General features: G+C 41.7%; 1 protein-coding gene across 2 annotated transcripts in view; it reads right to left on the reverse strand.

The window, feature by feature from the left end:
- lmbrd1 (LMBR1 domain containing 1) overlaps nt 1-23,149 on the reverse strand; it is a 186,213-nt gene that overhangs the window by 129,616 nt on the left and 33,448 nt on the right. For both annotated transcript variants that reach the window (XR_014613121.1, XM_084159305.1), the window contains exons 4-5: nt 3,202-3,299; nt 1,975-2,042 (exon numbers count right to left, since the gene is read on the reverse strand). Coding sequence is in view for 1 of the 2 variants with exons in the window: in XM_084159305.1 (XP_084015431.1) it covers nt 1,975-2,042; nt 3,202-3,299 (166 nt within the window). In the remaining variant the exon portion in view is untranslated. The remainder of the gene's footprint in view (nt 1-1,974; nt 2,043-3,201; nt 3,300-23,149) is intronic.

A 23,149-nucleotide genomic window follows, 5' to 3' on the forward strand; every position in this document is an offset into this window, starting at 1 on the left:
CAAAAGACTGTGTTCAGGCAGCAAAGCCCTTGAATGAACAGTCACCCAAACACAGTGGCCTGATGTCTCCCTGTACCACAGGGTACCACACAGAGAGGAGAGGAGATGCGATGAGTGGAGTGGAAAGGAAAGCAGAGGAGAGGCTGTGCAGGATAAAAGCTATCATGTCACCTCGAGTCAAGAGACCTGAACAACAAATCGGCCGGTACAAAGAGGTACAAAGGGCCGACAGTTCAAAAGGTAAAATAGACACCAAATTGCTTCTGTCTAAAGAATCCCAAAGAGTCCAAACTTTTCAACTTGAAATTAACCGTGTGGGCTTGTCCTTGGCTGCATCTCAAATGGCACCATTTTGGCCAAGGCCCATAGGGCTCTGGTCAAAAGTAGTACATTATGTAGGGAATAGGGTGCCATTTGGGATGCAGATTTTTCTATCCACCCACCATTCAATCCAGGCAGCCCCCTCTATAGGATCAGAGTGCCTTTAATGGTTGAACGAACATTACATGATATGACCTGAACAGCAAGCATGTTACTGTGATGGAGGCTAGGAGAAATCCATTATGTTTATGCTGCGCAGGCACAGTTAAACACAGAGTAAACCGGAGGTTAAATGGGACATGGTTTCGACCGTGTATCACTATAGATTTAAGCATCAAGTAATCTTTGAAACACTTAATCACGAAAAGGGCTTTATCTGAGACTGAGAGATTAAATAAGTCTAGAGATGGGGCTGGGGATGGAAGCTGGCGGATGGGAACTGGGGGATGGGAGCTGGGGGATGGGAGCTGGGAGCTGGGGGGGTGGGAGCTGGGGGGGTGGGAACTGGGGGATGGGAGCTGGGGAATGGGAGCTGGGGGATGGGAGCTGGGGATGGGAGCTGGGAGCTGGGGGATGGGAACTGGGGGATGGGAGCTGGGGGATGGGAGCTGAGGCTGGGAGTTGGGGTGGGGCTGGGGGTGGGATTAGGGGTGTGGCTGTCAGCTGGGGGTGGGGCTGGGAGCTGAGAAGGCACTAACTATAGCAGAGGGCATCTTGGGTCACTAACTATAGCAGAGGGCATCATGGGTCACTAACTATAGCAGAGGGCATCATGGGTCACTAACTATAGCAGAGGGCATCTTGGGTCACTAACTATAGCAGAGGGCATCTTGGGTCACTAACTATAGCAGAGGGCATCTTGGGTCACTAACTATAGCAGAGGGCATCTTGGGGCACTAACTATAGCAGAGGGCATCTTGGGGCACTAACTATAGCAGAGGGCATCTTGGGTCACTAACTATAGCAGAGGGCATCATGGGACACTAACTATAGCAGAGGGCATCTTGGGACACTAACTATAGCAGAGGGCATCTTGGGTCACTAACTGAGGGTCTGATTCTATCCATGTTGCTGCCTCTGGAATATGAATAAAGCTTCAAGCTTGTTCCAGAGAAAATGTACAACATGAGAGTTGTGAAGTTAGATTCAACCATTAGAAGAACCCAGGTGTATCAAAACTACTATGGTGAAAGAGGCCTTTTCTCTGTGATGTCTGGCTGCTCATGGTTTAACAGATGGCAGTTTAAAGAACTTTGATTTCCTTGAAGAGGAAAAACCTTGCTCATTAAGCGATTAATGACGACATATAATAATAATAATATGCCATTTAGCAGACGCTTTTATCCAAAGCGACTTACAGTCATGCGTGCATACATTTTTGTGTATGGGTGGTCCCGGGGATTGAACCCACTACCTTGGCGTTACAAGCGCCGTGCTCTACCAGCTGAGCTACAGAGGACCACGACATGTTCTACACACCTATCCCCACCACTCCTGTCATGGAGTGGCTCTGTGAGCCATCTATGTCTGTGTCCAAAATGGCACCCTATTCCTTATATAGTATACAGACCCCTATGCAGGTCAAAGTGACCTGGTCAAAAGTAGTGCACTAATTAGGGAATAGACTGGGTGCCAATGTCTCATATTACTTACCCAATTAATAGCAGTGCTGCACAGACGATGATGAATCCAACTGTGTACTTCAGAGCATTTTTCACTTGCTGTAATGAAAGACAGAATTATTAATACTGTGATTTCTAATCAGGACAGTAACAATATCTAAATCTTCAATGGGGTGGGTTGGGGGGCGGGTGTGTGTGTGTGTGTGTGTGTGTGTGTGTGTGTGTGTGTGTGTGTGTGTGTGTGTGTGTACGTTTGAGCTGAGCGGCTGGCTAACTAATTCCATATTCCACTTAGTGAGGGGACAATGGAGTGTGAAGTGGAGTCCGGAGTTCTGTTCAACCTATCAGAGTAGTCTCTCACACACACACCTTACTCCCAGCGCTGTTATTAAAGGGTGCTTTGAAAGTAATGATTCAAAAGAACTCCTTGCCTGTGAGAGAAAGTGCTTCGCTCAGCGCAAAACCAACCCAGAGGAAAGGGAAGAAGCTCACTGTGGCATGTAATCTATATCATCACTACCGTGTCCTTTGGAGACCAATATATGACATTTCAGCAATATTCCGTTTAAGAAGAAGAGGGGGGAAAGGGGTGGTTTATTCCTATGGGCTTTGGCTTTCTCTACAGTTAACTTAGCAGAGGCCATGTACATGTCATTTCCAAGAGTCGACAGTAAAGTCTCAACTATAACCTTTTCTTGTTGCTTTTCTACAGTGTGTACATCTATAGGGATACTGTACGCTTTCTCTGTAGCATAGAGCTTTAAGTATCACTTACGTAGCTATTTTGGGGGATTGTGATATATTAATATTGAGTGAGTGTTTTTATTGAGACTGATGGTTTTACATTCAGGCTCCGGCTGGTCATTAGGAATGTAATCCCTCACTATATGTGGGACCGATGGGATTAAGTCCAAAATAATTAATAAATACATATGCGTTTTTACCTTCCTTAACCCAGAGACAGACAGCTAGTACGTTTTTACCTTCCTTAACCCAGAGAGAGACAGCTAGTGACTGCTGTTCATAGCCAAGGTCAACTATGTAGGCTACACTGGTTTGAACAAGCTATGTAGGCTACATAATGCATATTAAACTGGCTATGTAGTGAGTGTGTAGCAAAGTGTGTGTGTGTGTGTGTGTGTGTGTGTGTGTGTATATGTGTGTGTATATATGTGTGTGTGTGTGTGTGTGTGTGTGTGTGTGTGTGTGTGTGTGTGTGTCTAGTATACAGTAAGAAGGCAGGCAGCAGCAGTCTTACTGAACACTTGTTGATGTTGTCATCATCCTTCTCCTCATAATAGAAATAGACAAAGGGGATCCACAGGAAGACACAGAACAGGAGGATGGAGTACAGTGCTGTAGGGAGGGAGTGGGAGAGAGAGAGAGAGAGAGAGAGAGAGAGAGTTGAATCAACTTGATTTCCACATCATTTCAACAAACAAAACATATATGTATTTCCTTCTGATGACGTTGAATCAGTGTGGATAACTGATTGGATTTTTAAAAAGTCATGAATGTAAAGGAATTAGTGTTTTTGTTTTCTAGCCAACTTTTAAGCTAAATCCAATGGCTTTGAATTCCCGTTAGTTGACAACTCAGTCCGCTGGGTGATCTAAAAAGCCTCACATTTGAGTGTGTAGGCTATCTGAAATGCAAATACACATGGTCCTGTCTGGCTGGGTTGGTAGAGCATGGTAAATACACATGGTCCTGTCTGGCTGGGTTGGTAGAGCATGGTAAATACACATGGTCCTGTCTGGCTGGGTTGGTAGAGCATGGTAAATACACATGGTCCTGTCTGGCTGGGTTGGTAGAGCATGTTAAATACACATGGTCCTGTCTGGCTTGGTTGGTAGAGCATGGTAAATTCACATGGTCCTGTCTGGCTGGGTTGGTAGAGCATGGTAAATTCACATGGTCCTGTCTGGCTGGGTTGGTAGAGCATGGTAAATTCACATGGTCCTGTCTGGCTGGGTTGGTAGAGCATGGTACATTCACATGGTCCTGTCTGGCTCGGTTGGTAGAGCATGGTAAATTCACATGGTCCTGTCTGGCTTGGTTGGTAGAGCATGGTAAATACACATGGTCCTGTCTGACTGGGTTGGTAGAGCATGGTAAATACACATGGTCCTGTCTGGCTGGGTTGGTAGAGCATGATAAATACACATGGTCCTGTCTGGCAGGGTTGGTAGAGCATGGTAAATTCACATGGTCCTGTCTGGCTGGGTTGGTAGAGCATGGTAAATTCACATGGTCCTGTCTGGCTGGGTTGGTAGAGCATGGTAAATACACATGGTCCTGTCTGGCTCGGTTGGTAGAGCATGGCGCTTCCAATGACAAGAATAGTGGGTTTGATTCCCATTGCTACCCATACGTATAATGTATACACGCATGACTGTAAATGGCTTTGGATAAAAGCTTCTGCTAAATGGTATATATTATCATATATTAGTATATATTAAGACATTTCTTGAGTCATCTTGCAGGTGAATTCAATTACCATGAATTGGCAAAATGTGGAAAATTTACATTAACATGATATACATTTTTCTTCAGAGGGTAAAGCAAATTGAGAATCAATTGATACAATACAGTGATGCTTTGGGGACCAACGTAAAGGGTCAAAAAGGTGGTGGTGGTCTCTGCTTAAATCAACAAATGTCTTTTTTATTTTTTTATTACAAAAATTACACACAAAAATAAATAAATATTGAAATAGGACAGGAAATAAGAGACAGGAAAGGTAGGAGAGGTTATGAGTCAGAAGGGCAGTCAGTCGGATTCTAACCCATGCTGACTCAGGTAGTCTACGCTGTACAGTAGCCTAACTGTTGGACCACACAGGCCACTCAGTGAATGTCTTATGATGATCAGATAGCCCTAGAAGAATTCCCATCTGTGTTGTGTTGTTTTGTTATCATCTGATTACTGCAACAGGCTGTAAGTGAGTCAAAGAGATATCATGTTTGGCTGTAAGAGGAAGACTGAGGAGTTCTACAACCCAGTGTACACGTCTATCTTCAAAGACCACCGTTTACGTCACCATGAAGTCAAAAGCACCATGCAAAAGCAACAGCATTCATGCCAAGGGAAAATGTGAGAAAAACAATGGCAAAGGAATTATATTAAAACATTGAGGGGCTCAGTTGGGCTCGGTTGAGGGGCAGTTTCCTGGACCCAGATCAGGCCTATAACTACTCCTGAACTAAGAAGCATGCTTAATGGAGAACCTCCATTGAAACTGCTTTTTAGTCCAGGATTAGGCTTAATCTGTGTTCGGGAAACCACCCCTCAACGTTTTGAGCAGAGTGATGGCTAAACATTAACACAAAGGTCTGAGTACATCAAAGATGTCTGAAATAGCAGAGGACACTTACAGAGGCCAGAAGTTTTTGGCACAACAAAACAACATCTAATGTGCTAACAACAGTTGCTGAAAGTATATGATGGTCTCAACGCCCTGAGGCAGATAAGAACTCTCTCAAAACCTTTCATATTGCCTTTGCGTTCTTGTTAAAGTGCTATACATACTTTTTTTTGAAGTTTGTAATTTCAGAAAACGTCCATAATAAACTCAGCAAAAAAAAGAAATGTCCTCTCACTGTCAACTGTGTTCATTTTCAGCAAACTTAATATGTGTAAATATTTGTATGAATTTAACAAGATTCAACAACTGAGACAAACTGAACAAGTTCCACAGACATGTGACTAACATACATTTAATAGTAACAGTCAGTATCTGGTGTGGCCACCTGCTGCATTAAGTACTGCAGTGCAGCTCCTCCTCATGGACTGCACCAGATTTGCCAGTTCTTGCTGTGAGATGTTACCCCACTCTTCCACCAAGGCACCTGCAAGTTCCCGGACATTTCTGTGGGGAATGGCCCTAGCTCTCACCCTCCGATCCAACAGGTCCCAGACGTGCTCAATGGGATTGAGATCCGGGCTCTTCGCTGGCCATGGCAGAACACTGACATTCCTGTCTTGCAGGAAATCACGCACAAAACGAGCAGTATGGCTGGTGGCATTGTCATGCTAGAGGGTCATGTCAGGATGAGCCTGCAGGAAGGGTACCACATGAGGGAGGAGGATGTCTTGCCTGCAATGACAACAAGCTCCGTCCGATGATGCTGTGACACAACGCCCCAGACCATGATGGATCCTCCACCTCCAAATCGATCCCACTCCAGAGTACAGGCCTCGGTGTAACGCTCATTCCTTCGACGATAAACGCGAATCCGACCATCACTCCTGGTGAGACAAAACCTCGACTCGTCAGTGAAGAGCACTTTTTGCCAGTCCTGTCTGGTCCAGCGAAGGTGGGTTTGTGCCCATAGGCGACGTTGTTGCCGGTGATGTCTGGTGAGAACCTGCCTTACAACAGGCCTACAAGCCCTCAGTCCAGCCTCTCTCAGCCTATAGCGGACAGTCTGAGCACTGATGGAGGGATTGTGCGTTCCTGGTATAATTCAGGCAGTTGTTGTTGCCATCCTGTACCTGTCCCGCAGGTGTGCTGTTCGGATGTACCGATCCTGTGCAGGTGTTGTTACACGTGGTCTGCCACTGCGAGGACGATCAGCTGTCTGTCCTGTCTCCCTGTAGCGCTGTCTTAGGCGTCTCACAGTACGGACATTGCAATTTATTGCCCTGGCCACATCTGCAGTCCTCATGCCTCCTTGCAGCATGCCTAAGGCACATTCACGCAGATGAGCAGGGACCCTGGGCATCTTTCTTTTGGTGTTTTTCAGGGTCAGTAGGAAGGCCTCTTTAGTGTCCTAAGTTTTCATAACTGTGACCTTAATTGCCTACCGTCTGTAAGCTGTTAGTGTCTTAGCGACCGTTCCACAGGTGCATGTTCATTCATTGTTTATGGTTCATTGAACAAGCATGGGAAACAGTGTTTAAACCCTTTACAATGAAGATCTGTGAAGTTGTTTAGATTTTTACTAATTATCTTTGAAAGACAGGGTCCTGAAAAGGGATGTTTCTTTTTTTGCTGAGTTTATATCTGCAGTAATAGTGGAATGATAGTGTTTCACAGTATTACTTACGCACAAGTGCTGTGAAAAATGATGGCTGCCATTTTACGGGCTCCTAACCAAAAAAAAAGTTCTACAGCTGCACCATCGAGAACATCCTGTCCGTTGTCAGAGGAAGGCCCAAGAAATTGTCAAAGACTCCAGTCACCCAAGTCATAGACTGTTCTCTCTGCTACCGCACGGCAAGCGGTACCGGAGCGCCAAGTCTAGGTCCTAAAGGCTCCTTAACAGCTTCTACCCACAAGCCATAAAACTGTTGAACAATTAATAAAATGGCCACCCAGACTATTTACATTAACCCCCCCCCTTTGTTTTTACAATGCTGCTACTCGCTGTTTATTATCTATGCATAGTCACTTTACCTCTACCTACATGTACAAATTACCTTGACTAACCTGTACCCCCGCACATTGACTCGGTACCCCCTGTATATAGCCTCATTGTTGTTATTTTATTGTGTTACTTTTTATTCTTTTACTTTATTTAGTAAAAACTCTATAATATATATAAGACAGCCAAAGTCAGAACAGCTTTCCCATTTTGACAACAGATGCTGCTCCAGCGGGAGAAATCAATAGTCAAATATCACAGCCAATCACAACACTGACGGGTAAGTAATACTGTGAAACACTATCATTCCACTATTACTGCAGATATATTATGGACATTTTGTGAAAGTAAAATGCAAAAATAAAATCATATGTGTAGCACATTTAAAGTCTCTCTCTCTCTCTCTCGTTCTCTCTTTTTCCCCTCTCTCTCTCGTTCTCTCATTTTTCCCCTCTCTCTCTCGTTCTCTCATTTTTCCCCTCTCTCTCTCGTTCTCTCATTTTTTCCCCTCTCTCTCTCGTTCTCTCTTTTTTCCCCTCTCTCTCTCTCTCTCTCTCTCTCTCTCTCTCTCTCTCTCTTCTCTCTCTCTCTCTCTCTCTCTCTCTCTCTCTCTCTCTCTCTCTCTCTCTCTCTCTCTCTCTCTCTCTCTCTCTCTCTCTCTCTCTCTCTCTCTCTCTCTCTCTCTCTCTCTCTCTCTCTCTCTCTCTCTCTCTCTCTCTCTCTCTCTCTCTCTCCTCTCTCTTCCCCTCCCTCCCTCCCTCCCTCCCTCCCTCCCTCCCTCCCTCCCTCCCTCCCTCCCCTGACAGTACAATATGATCATCACATCCCCACTACTTCACTAGATCAAAGCTGTTGTGTTCTCCAGTACATTCCTTTCCTGCACACAGACACAAAGTAGCCTAGCGCGTAGGCATACAGAATATTAAGCTCTATTTCCCTTGTGGGATACATCTGACAATGAGGCTCCATCCTCGTCTTGCGAACATTATTTGATAAAAGCATTCTTCATGGATGTGATGACAGAGATATATTTTAGCTTGGATCTCAATGTCAATAACAACCAACATTACTGTAGGGGCTCTGCAGTGGTCAGCATCCACCTTGTAGCATGAACATGCCCAACAGATAAACAGCAATCAGCATCATATTGAAGTGGTTAGTCATTCTAGACAACTAGTGGGACTCATGTTGTGACCATGTAGGCCTATAGCCTAATCAACTCCTAAGGAAGTATCTTTAAGAGTAGGACTGCTAATCTAGAAATCAGCTAGAATTTTTTTTTTAAATTGTTAACAAGCTATAGTTTTGGCAACTCGGTTAGGACATCTAATTTGTGCATGACACAAGTAATGTTTCCAACAATTGTTTACAGACAGATTATTTCACTTATAATTCACTGTATCACAATTCCAGTGGGTCAGAAGTTTACATACCCTAAGTTGACTGTGCCTTTAAACAGCTTGGAAAATTCCAGAAAATGATGTCATGGCTTTAGATGCTTCTGATAGGCTAATTTACATCCTTTGAGTCAATTGGAGGAGTACCTGTGGATGTATTTCAAGGCCTACCTTCAAACTCAGTGCCTCTTTGCTTGACATCATGGGAAAATCAAAAGAAATCAACCAAGACCTCAGAAAAAATATTGTAGACCTCCACAAGTCTGGTTCATCCTTGGGAGCAATTTCCAAACATCTGAAGGTACCACGTTCATCTGTTCAAACAATAGTACGCAAGTATAAACACCATGGGACAACGCAGCCGTCATACCGCTCAGGAAGAAGACGCGTTCTGTCTCCTAGAGATGAACGTACTTTCGTGCGAAAAGTGCAAATCAATCCCAGAACAACAGCAAAGGACCTTGTGAAGATGCTGGAGGAAAAAGGTACAAAAGTATCTATATCCACAGTAAAACGAGTCCTATATCGACATAACCTGAAAGGCCACTCAGCAAGGAAGAAGCCACTGATCCAAAACTGCCATAAAAAAGCCAGACTACGGTTTGCAACTGCACATGGGGACAAAGATCGTACTTTTTGGAGAAATGTCCTCTGGTCTGATGGAACAAAAATAGAACTGTTTGGCCATAATGACCATCGTTATGTTTGGAGGAAAAAGGGGGACGCTTGCAAGCCGAAGAACACCATCCCAACCGTGACGCAAGGGGGTGGCAACATCATGCTGTGAGGGTGCTTTGCTGCAGGAGGGTCTGGTGCACTTCACAAAATAGATGGCATCATGAGGAAGGAAAATTATGTGGATATATTGAAGCAACATCTCAAGACATCAGTCAGAAAGTTAAAGCTTGGTTGCAAATGGGTCTTCCAAATGGACAATGATCCCAAACATACTTTCAAAGTTGTGGCAAAATGGCTTAAGGACAACAAAGTCAAGGTTTCTATCCCATTTCTATAACTCCATGTCAAAATACAAAGATAAGTTAGTGTGAAGGCATCTCTGGCTGGTGTAAGGAAAAAAAAAATATTTTAAAGAAGAAAAAAAAAAACAATCCTATAGAAAATGTGTGGGCAGAACTGAAAAAGTGTGTGGGAGCAAGGAGGCCTTCAAACCTGACTCAGTTACACCAGCTCTGTCAGGAGGAAAGGGCCAAAATTCACCAAACTTATTGTGGGAAGCTTGTGGAAGGCTACCCGACACGTTTGACCCAAGTTAAACAATTTAAAGGCAATGCTACCAAATAGTAATTGAGTGTATGTTAACTTCTGACCCACTGGGAATGTGATGAAATAAATAAAAGCTGAAATAAATCATGCTCTCTACTATTATTCTGAAATTTCACATTCCTAAAATAAAGTGGTGATCTTAACTGACCTAAAACAGGGAATTTTTACTAGGATTAAATGTCAGGAATTGTGAAAAACTGAGTTTAAATGTATTTGGCTAAGGTGTATGTAAACTTCCGACAACTGTAGTGTGTGTTAACCAGAGACGGTAATGTGAAGAACAACATGACCTGCACCAATGTCAAGGAATAGATTAAGTGTATTTTTACCTGGAGTTTTTCCTTATTGTAGGCTACATAATAGCGGACGATATTGCCACTCCTATTTGCCATATTTTCAATTTAAGCCTACTAGAATGTGTGTGCCCCCAGGCCTGGAGGGAAGCAAAAGTCATTCCGCTACCTAAGAATAGTAAAGCCCCCTTTACTGGCTCAAACAACCGACCAATTAGCCTGTTACCAACCCTTAGTAAACTATTGGAAAAAATTGTGTTTGACGAGATACAATGCTATTTTACATTAAACAAATTGACAACAAACTTTCAGCATGCTTATAGAGAAGGACATTCAACAAGCACAGCAGTTACACAAATGACTGATGATTGGCTGAGAGAAATTGATGATAAAAAGATTGTGGGGGCTGTTTTGTTAGACTTCAGTGCGGCTTTTGACATTATCGATCACAGTCTGCTGCTGGAAAAACTATTGTGTTATGGCTTTACACCCCCTGCTATAATGTGGATAAAGAGTTACTTGTCTAACAGAACACAGAGGGTGTTCTTTAATGGAAGCCTCTCAAACATAATCCAGGTAGAATCAGGAATTCCCCAGGGCAGCTGTCTAGCCCCTTGCTTTTTTCCATATTTACTAACGACATGCCACCGGCTTTGAGTAAAGCCAGTGTGTCTATGTATGCGGATGACTCAACACTATACACGTCAGCTACTACAGCAACTGAAATAACTGCAACACTTAACAATGAGTTGCAGTTAGTTTTGGAATGGGTGGCAAGGAATAAGTTAGTCCTGAATATTTCCAAAACTAAAAGCATTGTATTTGGGTCAAATCATTCACCAAACCTTAAACGTCAACTACATCTCATAATAAATAATGTGGAAATTGGGCAAGTGGAGGTGACTAAACGGCTTGGAGTAACCCTGGATTGTAGACTGTCATGGTCAAAGCATATTGATACAACAGTGGCTAAGATGGGGAGAAGTATGTCCATAATTAAGCGCTGCTCTGCCTTTTTAACAACACTATCAACAATGCAGGTCCTACAGGCCCTAGTTTTGTCGCACCTAGACTACTGGTCAGTAGTGTGGTCAGGTGCCACAAAGAGGGACTTGGGAAAATTGCAGTTGGCTCAGAACAGGGCAGCACGGCTGGCCCTTAAGAGCTAACATTGATGACATGCATGTCGGTCTCTCATGGTTCAGAGTGGAAGAGAGATTTACTTAATCACTGCTTGTTTTTGTGAGAGGTGTCGAAGAGCTGAATGTACCGCGCTGTTTGGAATACTGGCACACAGCTCGGACACCCATGCATACCCCACAAGACATGCCACCAGAGGTCTCTTCATAGTCCCCAAGTCCAGAACGGACTATGGGAGGCGCACAGTACTACATAGAGCCATGACTACATGGAACTCTATTCCACATCACGTAACTGATGCAAGCAGTAGAATCAGATTTTAAAAAACAGGTAAAAATACACCCTGTGGAACAGCGGGGACTGTGAAGAGACACACACACAGGCACATACACCCATACATATAGACACTCACTCTACACACACGTACACATGGATGTTGTATTGGAAATATGTGATAGTGGAGTAGTGGCCTGAGGGAACACACTAAATGTATTGGGTAAAGTGTTATAATATAATGTCACGTTATCTTTTAAATTGTATATAACTGCCTTAATGTTGCTGGACCCCAGGAAGAGTAGCTGCTGCCTTGGCAGCAGCTAATGGGGATCCTTAATAAATACAAATACTATTTTCACAACTTTTAGTCTTGAAAACTTTGGTTGTTTACTACAGTACCTTACTCACTCTGTTTAGCACATGGCCTTACATGTGAAATCCTTAAAGAGATGGGTGGGGCTAAGGCTTAAGAGCTTGTGAACGATGCTGAATAGGTGGAGACAAAGAAGAGCTCTCCAGTAGGTGTACCAAAACATTCAAGGGATATTTTCTCAAAAGTGGGGTAACAAGTTTATCAACTTTCAAAGCAGAATTACTTTCCCATTGTTCCACAACTGCAGTGTATGATATACAATTTTCTAGCTCTGAGTTTTACCCAATGTAAAAAAAAAATATATATATTTATATATATAAACGTTTACAAATGTTCCTACATATGCCTGAAAATTAGTGCTGGGTCACATATCGACCTGTTGGAAACTACCACTCCTTATTACATTGCACAGTTCAGGCTGGATGTGATTTATCGCTCCAGAATAAGCTTTTATTCCACCAAAACCAGTGAGGCTATTGCAGCTGCTGTGTGTCTGAAGAGCACTAGCCAACCCACCCCCTCTTGGGAGATACCTAGGTCTACATGTTCACAGGATGCAGAGTGAGTTTGCTTTCTTGTTTAGTTGTTGCTGTGTGCCAGCAGCCTCTTTTAGGCAAGACTCTAACACTCTTCAACATTAGGAATTCATGGAGGGGAGGAAACACACTAAAAGGAGAGAAGGAACAAAGTTATTTTTACCTCTGCGTGTGTGTGCCTGTGTGTGTCTGTGGTGGCTTTATCTATCTGAAGCTAATGGATGTGAGTGAAAACAGCCCTTAAACCTTCCAGTAGAGAAACAGCTCTGAGATACAGGTTGTGTTCCAAATGGAATCCCTATATAGCACAATGTTTTGACCAATAGTTACAGAGCTTAATGCAGTGTATATAACTGCCTTAATGTTGCTGGACTACTGCAACTCGCTGTTGGCTGGGCTCCCTGCCTGTGCCATTAAACCCCTACAACTCATCCAGAATGCCGCAGCCCGTCTGGTGTTCAACCTTCCCAAGTTCTCTCACGTCACCCCCCTCCTCCGCACACTCCACTGGCTTCCAATTGAAGCTCGCATCCGCTACAAGACCATGGTGCTTGCCTTTGGAGCAGTGAGGGGAACGGCACCCCTGTACCTTCAGGCTCTGATCAGTCCCTACACCCAAACGAGGACATTGCGTTCATCCACCTCTGGCCTGCTGGCTCCCCTTCCTCTGCGGAAGCACAGCTCCCCCTCAGCCCAGTCAAAACTGTTCGCTGCTCTGGCACCCCAATGGTGGAACAAGCTCCCTCACGACGCCAGGACAGCGGAGTCACTCACCACCTTCCGGAGACATTTGAAACCCCACCTCTTTAAGGAATACCTGGGATAGGCTAAAGTATTCCTTCTAACCCCCCCCCCCCCCCAAATTGTAAAGTGGTTATCCCACTGGCTATAGGGTGAACGCACCAATTTGTGAGTCGCTCTGGCTAAGAGCGTCTGCTAAATGACGTTAATGTGCCCTTGAGCAAGGCACTTAACCCTAATTGCTCCTGTAAGTCGCTCTGGTTAAGAGCGTCTGCTAAATGACTAAAATGTAAATGTAAATGTCTTAATGGCTGTGATAGGAGAAAACTGAGGATGGATCAACAACATTATTATTATACTCCACAATACTAACCTAAAAGACAGAGTGAAAATAAGGAAGCCTGTACAGAATAAAAATTGTTTGCAATAATGCACTTAAGTAAAACTGCAAAAAATGTGGCAAAGAAATTAACTATGTTCTGAATACAAAGTGTTATGTTTGGGGCAAATCCAACACAACACATCACTGAATACCACTCTTCACATTTTTCAAGCATGGTGGTGGCTGCATCATGTTATGGGTATGCTTGTCATCGGCAAGGACTAGGGAGTTTTACAGGATAAAAATAAAAGGAATAGAGCTAAGCACAGGAAAAATCCTAGAGGAAAGTCGGGTTCAGTCTGCTTTCCAACAGACACTGGTAGACAGTTTCACCTTTCAGCAGGACAATAACCTAAAACACAAGGCCAAATATACACTGCTTACCAAGACGACATTGAATGTTCCTGAGTGGCCTAGTTACGGTTTTGACTTAAATCGGCTTGAAAATCTATGGCAAGATTTGAAAATGGCTGTCTAGTAATGATCAACAACCAACTTGACAGAGGTTGAAGAATTTTAGAAGAATAATGTGCAAATATTGTACAATCCAGGTGTGCTAAGCTCTTAGAGACTGACCCCAAAAGACTAACAGCTGTAATCGCTGCCAAAGGTGATTCTAACGTATTGACTCAGGGGTGTGAATACTTATGTAAATCATTTTCAATACATTTGCAAACATTTCTAAAAACATGTTTTCACTTTGTCATTATGGAGTATTGTGTGTAGATGGGTGAGAAACACATATTTAATGCATTTTGAGTTCAGGCCGTAACACAACAAAATGTGGAATAAGTCAAGGGGTGTGAATACTTTCTGAAGGCACTAGTAATAGTGGGATATAATGCTGTTTTTATTTCTACATTGCAACGATGGGTTACACTGCTCTACAAAAACAACTGGTTTCTGTTACTAAATCACCCTGTTGGGTTTGGACTGTCTGGGTGTGTATAGACAAGTAGTAACATCTAAAGTATGGACTCTCATCTGTCAGCATTTGAGTCAGTCCCCCAGTACAAGTTCACTATGTTAGACCTGTCAACTGACAATGGTTCTTAGTAGTGAGTTCATGGCCTTAGGCATACATCAGGCTCCTACACACAGGGCCAGTGCCAACATACACACACACACACACACACACACACACACACACACACACACACACACACACACACACACACACACACACACACACACACACACACACACACACACACACACACACACACACACACACACACACAGGATTGTCAATGTGTTAGAGCTTCCTGTTTCTCCTCCAGCAGTGTTAGTGGCAGGACATTTGTTTCAATAAACCAGTGCTCATTGCTCCACTCAGGTGTTCGTTTACACTCGTTTACAGCTAGGCTGAGTTACCTCAGTGAGGATCAGTCTACTCTGGGCTGATTGCTGACAAGAAACTAATGGCTGGAAAGGAAACAAGTGCAGTGTCCTGCCACTAGGCATTATGTGCATATGGGGAACCAATTATATTGTTCCATTGTGCCCCACACACACATCATAACATTATGAATATTAAGATACTCGGGGAATAGGTCGCACCACATTACTGCAGATCATCCATTACTCTCTAACAGACCAGGGTTGGGTTCAAATAGTATTTGTTGTCGTTCAAATACCTTGGTTGGGCTTACTTGAGCTTGGCAGCTTGCCTGGTGCAACGGACCCAATAGACTGGTAACAAAAGTGCAGGAATAGTCAAACGCTTCAGGTAGGCTCAGTCAAATGCTAAAATATTTGAAAGATGTCAAATACTAGTTGACCCCATTTCTGGGGCTTCATTTATAAACATTGCGTACGTACAAAATAAACCACAAAACATGTGTGCACCAGTTTTCCCGCAAAAGTTGGCATTCATAAAAACTGAACTTGCCGTGAGAATGCCCTTTCCTCCACACAAACTTTAGTATGTCTCTATAAGCTTGGCACATCTAGCCACTGGGATTTTTGCCCATTCTTCAAGGCTAAACTACTCCAGCTCCTTCAAGTTGGATGGGTTCCGCTGGTGTACAGCAATCTTTAAGTCATACCACAGATTCTCAATTGGATTGAGGTCTGGGCTTTGACTAGGCCATTCCAAGTCATTTAAATGTTTCCCCTAAACCACTCAAGTGTTGCTTTAGCAGTATGCTTAGGGTCATTGTCCTGCTGGAAGGTGAACCTCCGTCCCAGTCTCAAATCTCTGGAAGACTGAAACAGGTTTCCCTCAAGAATTTCCCTGTATTTAGCGCCATCCATCATTCCTTCAATTCTGACCAGTTTCCCAGTCCCTGCCGATGAAAAACATCCCCACAGCATGATGCTGCCACCACCATGCTTCACTGTGGGGATGATGTTCTCGTGGTGATGAGAGGTGTTGGGTTTGTACCAGACTTAGCGTTTTCCTTGATGGCCAAAAAGCTCAGCTTTAGTTTCATCTGACCAGAGTATCTACTTCCATATGTTTGGGTAGTTTCCCACATGCCTTTTGGCGAACACCAAATGTGTTTGCTTATTTTTTTCTTTAAGCAATGGCTTTTTTCTGGCCACTCTTCCGTAAAGCCCAGCTCTGTGGAGTGTACGGCTTAAAGTGGTCCTATGGACAGATACTCCAATCTCCGCTGTGGAGCTTTGCAGCTCCTTCAGGATTATCTTTGGTCTCTTTGTTGCCTCTCTGATTAATGCTCTCCTTGCCTGGTCCGTGAGTTTTGGTGGGCAGCCCTCTCTTAGCAGGTTTGTTGTGGTGCCATATTCTTTCCATTTTTTAATAATGGATATAATGGTGCTCCGTGGGATGTTCAAAGTTTCAGATATTTTTCTTATAATCCAACCCTGATCTGTACTTCTCCACAACTTTGTCCCTGACCTGTTTGGAGAGCTCCTTGGTCTTCATGGTGCCACTTGCTTGGTGGTGAAAAGTGCAAATCAATCCCAGAACAGCAGCAAAGGACATTGTGAAGATGCTGGAGGAAATAGGTACAGAAGTATCTATATCCACAGTAAAACGAGTCCTATATTGACATAACCTGACTGGCCGCTCAGCAAGGAAGAAGCCACTGCTCCAGAACCGCCATAAAAAAGCCAGACTATGGTTTGCAACTGCACATGGGGACAAAGATCGTACTTTTTGGAGAAATGTCCTCTGGTCTGATGAAACAAAAATAGAACTGTTTGGCCATAATGACCATCGTTACGTTTGGAGGAAAAATGAGGTGGCTTGCAAGCCGAAGAACACCATCCCAACCGTGAAGCACGTGGGGTGGCAGCATCATGCTGTGGGGGTGCTTTGCTGCAGGAGGGTCTGGTGCACTTCACAAAATAGATAGCATCATGAGGAAGGAAAATTATGTGGATATATTGAAGCAACATCTCAAGACATCAGTCTGGATGTTAAAGCTTGGTCGCAGATGAGTCTTCCAAATGGACAATGACCCCAAGCATACTTCCAAAGTTGTGGGAAAATGGCTTAAGGACAACAAAGTCAAGGTATTGGAGTGGCCATCACAAAGCCCTGACCTCAATCCTATAGAAGATTTGTGGGCAGAACTGAAAAGGCATGTGCGAGCAAGGAGGCCTACAAACCTGACTCAGTTACACCAGCTCTGTCAGGAGGAATGGGCCAAAATTCACCCAACTTATTGTGGGAAGCTTGTGGAAGGCTACCCGAAACGTTTGACCCAAGTTAAACAATTTAAAGGAAATGCTACCAAATACTAATTGAGTGTTTGTAAACTTCTGACTCACTGGGAATGTGATGAAAGAAATAAAAGCTGAAATAAATCATTCTCTCTACTATTATTCTGACATTTCACATTCTTAAAATAAAGTGGTGATCCTAACTGACCTAAGACAGGTCATTTTTACCAGGATTAAATGTCAGGAATTGTGAAAAACTGAGCTTAAATGTATTTGGCTAAGGTGTATGTAATCTTCCGACTTCAACTGTATATACTGAGCACTTAGATTACACACAGGTGGACTTTATTTAACTAATTATTAGTGACTTCTGAAGGTAATTGGTTACACCAGATCTTATTTAGGGGGTTCATAGCAAAGGGGGTGAATACATATGTACGCACCACTTTTCTGTTATTCATTTTGTAAAATGTAATGAAATAAGTAATTTTTTTAATTTCACTTCACCAATTTGGACTATTTTGTGTATGTCCATTACATGAAATCCATATAAAAATCCATTTAAATTACAGGTTGTAATGCAACAAAATAGAAAAAACGCCAAGGGGGTTGAATACTTTTGCAAGGCACTGTAAGTGTTTGGCACTTGCTATAGGCAGCATGTTTAGTTTGAAAAAGTCACTATAATAGATTAAAACATTCTGCCCACACCTCTACAGAAATGTGATCAAATTTGCCATTGCTCTTTCTTTTAAAAAGTAGAAACCGCCGTGGCCTAATTCCAATACTTCCAAATTATACAGCAAATAAAGGGTGTTATTGTCACCATAAAAGGTGAATGGAAGGTGTTTTCCTGATGGAGTTATAATGCTCGTTCACACGTGCACAGTTTCATGACAGGTCTGATTTATAACGGGAAACATGCTTATGTATGGCGTGCGCCAAGTTTAAACGTACTTATTATTTTCAGAAATGACGCACGCAGATATTTAGTGTAAATGAGGCTTCTGCTCTCTAAGTAGATCTAAGGTTGCTATGAGAGGGAGAATAGAACACCTGACCAGTGTAACATATTATTAATCCCCTAGACAGATGGTGAAGAGTAGAGCGAGAGAGAGACAGAGAGACAGAGAGAGAGAGAGAGAGACAGAGAGAGACAGAGAGAGAGAGAGAGAGAGAGAGAGAGAGAGAGAGAGAGAGAGAGAGAGAGAGAGAGAGAGAGAGCGAGAGACAGAGAGAGAGAGAGAGAGAGAGAGAGAGAGAGAGAGAGAGAGAACTAAATAATTAAATGGCATACTTCAGCACTCCACTAAGTTCTTCTGGCCTTTTTATATCTTTCCTCCGAAACACTTGCTCCCGACTGGGAAGTGAAAGAGCATTTCTAAGGATTTCTTGAAAGTGGACAGATTATCAAAACGTGCCATCTTTGATTAAAAACCAGGCCTAACTTCTGTACAAATAAACAAAAACAAATATTTCATCAGATTAATTTTACAGTATATCATTGCTTGCTTGTTGTAATTTTACTTTATCACCGATAATGAATTTGAAAATGAACTCTGGATATTGCTACATGATGCAACTAAATATAACAGTAAGGCTACACCACAGGCAAACTCCTATCATCAAAGTTTTAAAGTAAAAAAACGTTCATTCAAAGATCTTAAAAGATGTTCATTTTGTTCTCTGGCTTCTAACGTTATTGGAAAACTCCTCCAATAAGAAGTTGTTCTTAAGCGTGAGCTGAGCAACACAGCACTAACCCCATTGAGTGAACTTCAAACTGTTATCGTCATCAAATGTAAACTACACAAGGTGTCTGTGAGAACACTTTGAGCATGTGTAATGAAAGAAAACCCCTAGGAAGGTAGACATTGGGCCAGCATGAGATCAAGCCCAATTTGAGAAACAGAAGATACTGCTTTATTTTTATTTTAGCTTTAATTTAACAAAGTCCCATTGAGACCAAGATCACTTTCGCAAGGAGTCCTTTATATGGTGCCTCTAAGCTCCCCAATCATACCATTTTACCAACTGTGTAAGGGCTGGGGGGTGCAAAGGCCGCCCATTTTCAAGTGAGGGTGGAAACGTCTTCTATCAGACAGACAACAGTCAGAGTGGAAACGTCTTCTATCAGACAGACAACAGTCAGAGTGGAAACGTCTTCTATCAGACAGACAACAGTCAGAGTGGAAACGTCTTCTATCAGACAGACAACAGTCAGAGTGGAAACGTCTTCTATCAGACAGACAACAGTCAGAGTGGAAACGTGTTCTATCAACGAAAAATCCCTTTGAAGTTTTAATTAAAAAGGTAGACTCAGCAATATGACAGATGCAGAAAGTAAACAGCATAGTGGGTCAATTTCCGCAACAACTAAGAGCGTTGAAGCGCGAGGCTCAACTTCTCCGCTGTTTTGGTGCCCTGGCTACCAATCTGTGAACAGCTTGAAGCGAAACCCGTGAACATGCGCAGATACCGTGTGTGACCGTGTGAGAGCGAAGGGTTGCATCTCACTCATGTCAATATCCTAGCCTATTGCCTGCCTCCTCCCCCCTCTCCCTCACGCTGGCTCACCTGCTCTTTGCTAATGATACAAGTGTTTCCTTTATTAGGATCCCCATTAACTACTGCTCATGCTGCAGCTACTCTTCCTGGGGTGTAACGTAAATAGAACAAATACATGATAAAGTACAGCTATAGACAGAGAACAACATAAGATATTACATTAAAATAAATACAATATATATATATATAACCAATAAGCTAGTCGTCTTGACTACGTTCTTGTGTCATGCTCGCTGGCACCAAAAGTTAAAAAAAGTGTTGAAAGTGGACAGAATGCGGTCGGACCATCAAATAATTGGCATATACATTACTCTTACAGAATTCCCACGTGGTCAAGGATATTGGAAATGTAATCAAAACCTACTGGATGATAACTTGTTTTTTATAAGAACAGAAGAATATATAACTGCTTTTTCCAACATAACATAGGTACAGCAGATCCCTTTATTGTATGGGACACTTTTAAATGTGCCTTTAGAGACCATGCAATTCAATACCCATCTTTAAAACAAAAGCAATTTCGCTCAAAAGAGTTCATATTAACAAAGGAAATAGAGGGACTAACACTACAGATAGATAGCAATAAAAACTGTCCCATAGAGGCATAGAATAAGTTAGAGGAAAAACAAAAATAACTGGATGAACTTATTCAAGAAAGATCAAGTGTAATATATCATAAAAAATAAAGCGAGCTGGATGGAATATTGGGAAAAATGAACCAAATTCTTTATTAACCTTCAGCATAGAAATGCTACCAAAAATAATTTACTGAAACTTGTTACAAATGATGGAGTCACCCATGATTCACCAAATTATATTTTGAAAGAGGAAGCAAAGTACTTTAAACATATGTTTCCGTTTCAGTTTCCTCCATCTCCACTAACCGAAGTTGATTGTAAGGATTTTTTTTCAATTAATAATGTAAAATTAACAGCTGTACAGAAAGACTCATGTGAAGGCCAAATTACAGAGGAGGAACTTACTGATGCAATTAAAGCCTTTAAGTCAGGGAAATCTCCAGGGCTGGATGGCATGCCAGCTGAGGTATATCAAACCTTTTTTGATGTACTCAGAGGACCATTATTAGCATGTTTTAACCACTCCTATAAAAATGGTAGATTATCAGATACTGAAAAAGAAGGTTTGATGTCACTATTACTGAAACAGGACCCAGGGGGTAAATATGAAGATCAAGTCCATAAAAAAATTGGAGGCCCCTTATACTTAAGTGTTTTGACACAAAATTTCTAGCAAAATGTATAGCATATTGAATTAAAAAGGTATTGTCGGATATTATTCATACTAATCAGACAGGTGTTTTTTTACATGGACGATACATTGGAGATAATATACGAGAAATACTGGAAACAATAGAACACTATGAAACATCAGGGAAACCAGGCCTGGTATTCATAGCTGACTTTGAAAAGGCTTTTGATAAAGTACGACTGGAATTTATATACAGTGAGGGAAAAAGTATTTGATCCCCTGCTGATTTTGAACGTTTGCCCACTGACAAAGACATGATCAGTCTATAATTTTAATGGTAGGTTTATTGAACAGTGAGAGACAGAATAACAACAAAAAAATCCGGAAAAACGCATGTCAAAAATGTTATAAATGTCTGGAATATTTCAATTTTGGAGAATTTCTTACACAATGTGTTAAAAGTTATGTATAGTAACCATCGGTGTAAAATAGTAAATAATGGCTACTTCTGTCCAGAGTAGTAAAATAAGTTAGTCCACTATCGGCATATCTATTTATTATGGCCATCGAAATATTAGCTATTAAAATCAGATCCAACAATATTATCAATGGGCTAGAAATCCAAGGCTTAAAATCCAAGGTGTCATTGTACGCTGGTGATTCATGTTGTTTTCTTTTAAATCCACAGTTCGGATCCCTCCACAGACTCATAGAGGATCTAGCTAATTTTTCTAAACTCTCTGGATTACAACCAAATTACTATAATTGCACAAAAAAATACAACTTTTACATTACCGTATAGTTTACCAATAAAATGGTCTGACGGTGAAGTGGATATACTCTGTATACATATTACGAAATAAATAAATGATCTCACTACAATACATTTGAATAGAAAGTTAGCAAAAATAGATAAGATCTTGCTACCATGGAAAGTCATATCCCAGTTTACCGATTTGCTTATGGACCTGCCTACACCTCACAACTTATTTTTTAAATTATATGAGCAAAAAAATATTCAATTTTATTTGGAATGGCAAGCCATACAAAATTAAACGGGCATATTTATATAATGAATATGAATTCGGAGGGCAGAAATTATTAAATATTAAAACATTAGACCTCTAAAGGCTTCAGTCATACAAAAGTTATACTTAAATCTGAACTGGTTCTCTAGCAGATTAGTAAGAATGGCTCACCACGTGTTCAAGAATGGCCTTTTTCCCTTTATTCAGATTACATCCTCTCACTTTCGGTTATTTGGAAATGAAATAATCTCCAAAACATAGCTATTTTTAAAACAAGCCATAGAAAGTTGGTTGCAATTTCAGTTTAATCCACCAGAAAAGACAGAACAAATATTACCACAAATATTATGGTTAAAGTCAAATATACTAATTGAAAAAAAAAAGCGGGGAAAAAACGGTATAATCTTTGTAAATGATATCATAAATAGGACTGGTGGAGTTGTCACACATGCAGCTAACAAAAATATATCGAAATGTCTGCTCTATCCAAAATTACAACCAACTAATGGCAGCATTACTGCAAAAATGGAAGTGGTTAAAGACAATTGTGATAAATAAAAAATTATGCCAGTTTTATTTAAGGACCAAGAAATTGACAGCTGTGCCATACAGATTGCAAAATAGTTGGGAAGAGATTGTACTGATTCTAAGGCACATGGTTTATGAACTGATACACAAAATGACGCCGGATTCAAAACTAAGAATTGTTCAATTTCAATTATTATACAAAATTCTTCCAACCAATAAAATGTTACAGTGCATTTGGAAAGTATTCAGACCCCTTGACATTTCCCACATTTTGTTACGTTACAGCCTTTTTCTAAAATGGATTAAGTAAAAAAAAAAATCCTCATCAATCTACAAACAATAACCCATAATGGCGTATTGTTGTATATAAAAATAAAAAATGGAAATAGCTTATATACATAAGTATTCAGACACTTTGCTATGAGACTCGAAATTGAGCTCAGGTGCAT

The sequence above is a fragment of the Coregonus lavaretus genome (genome assembly GCF_964263955.1).
Source record: "Coregonus lavaretus genome assembly, chromosome: 1".
Lineage (NCBI taxonomy): Eukaryota > Metazoa > Chordata > Actinopteri > Salmoniformes > Salmonidae > Coregonus > Coregonus lavaretus.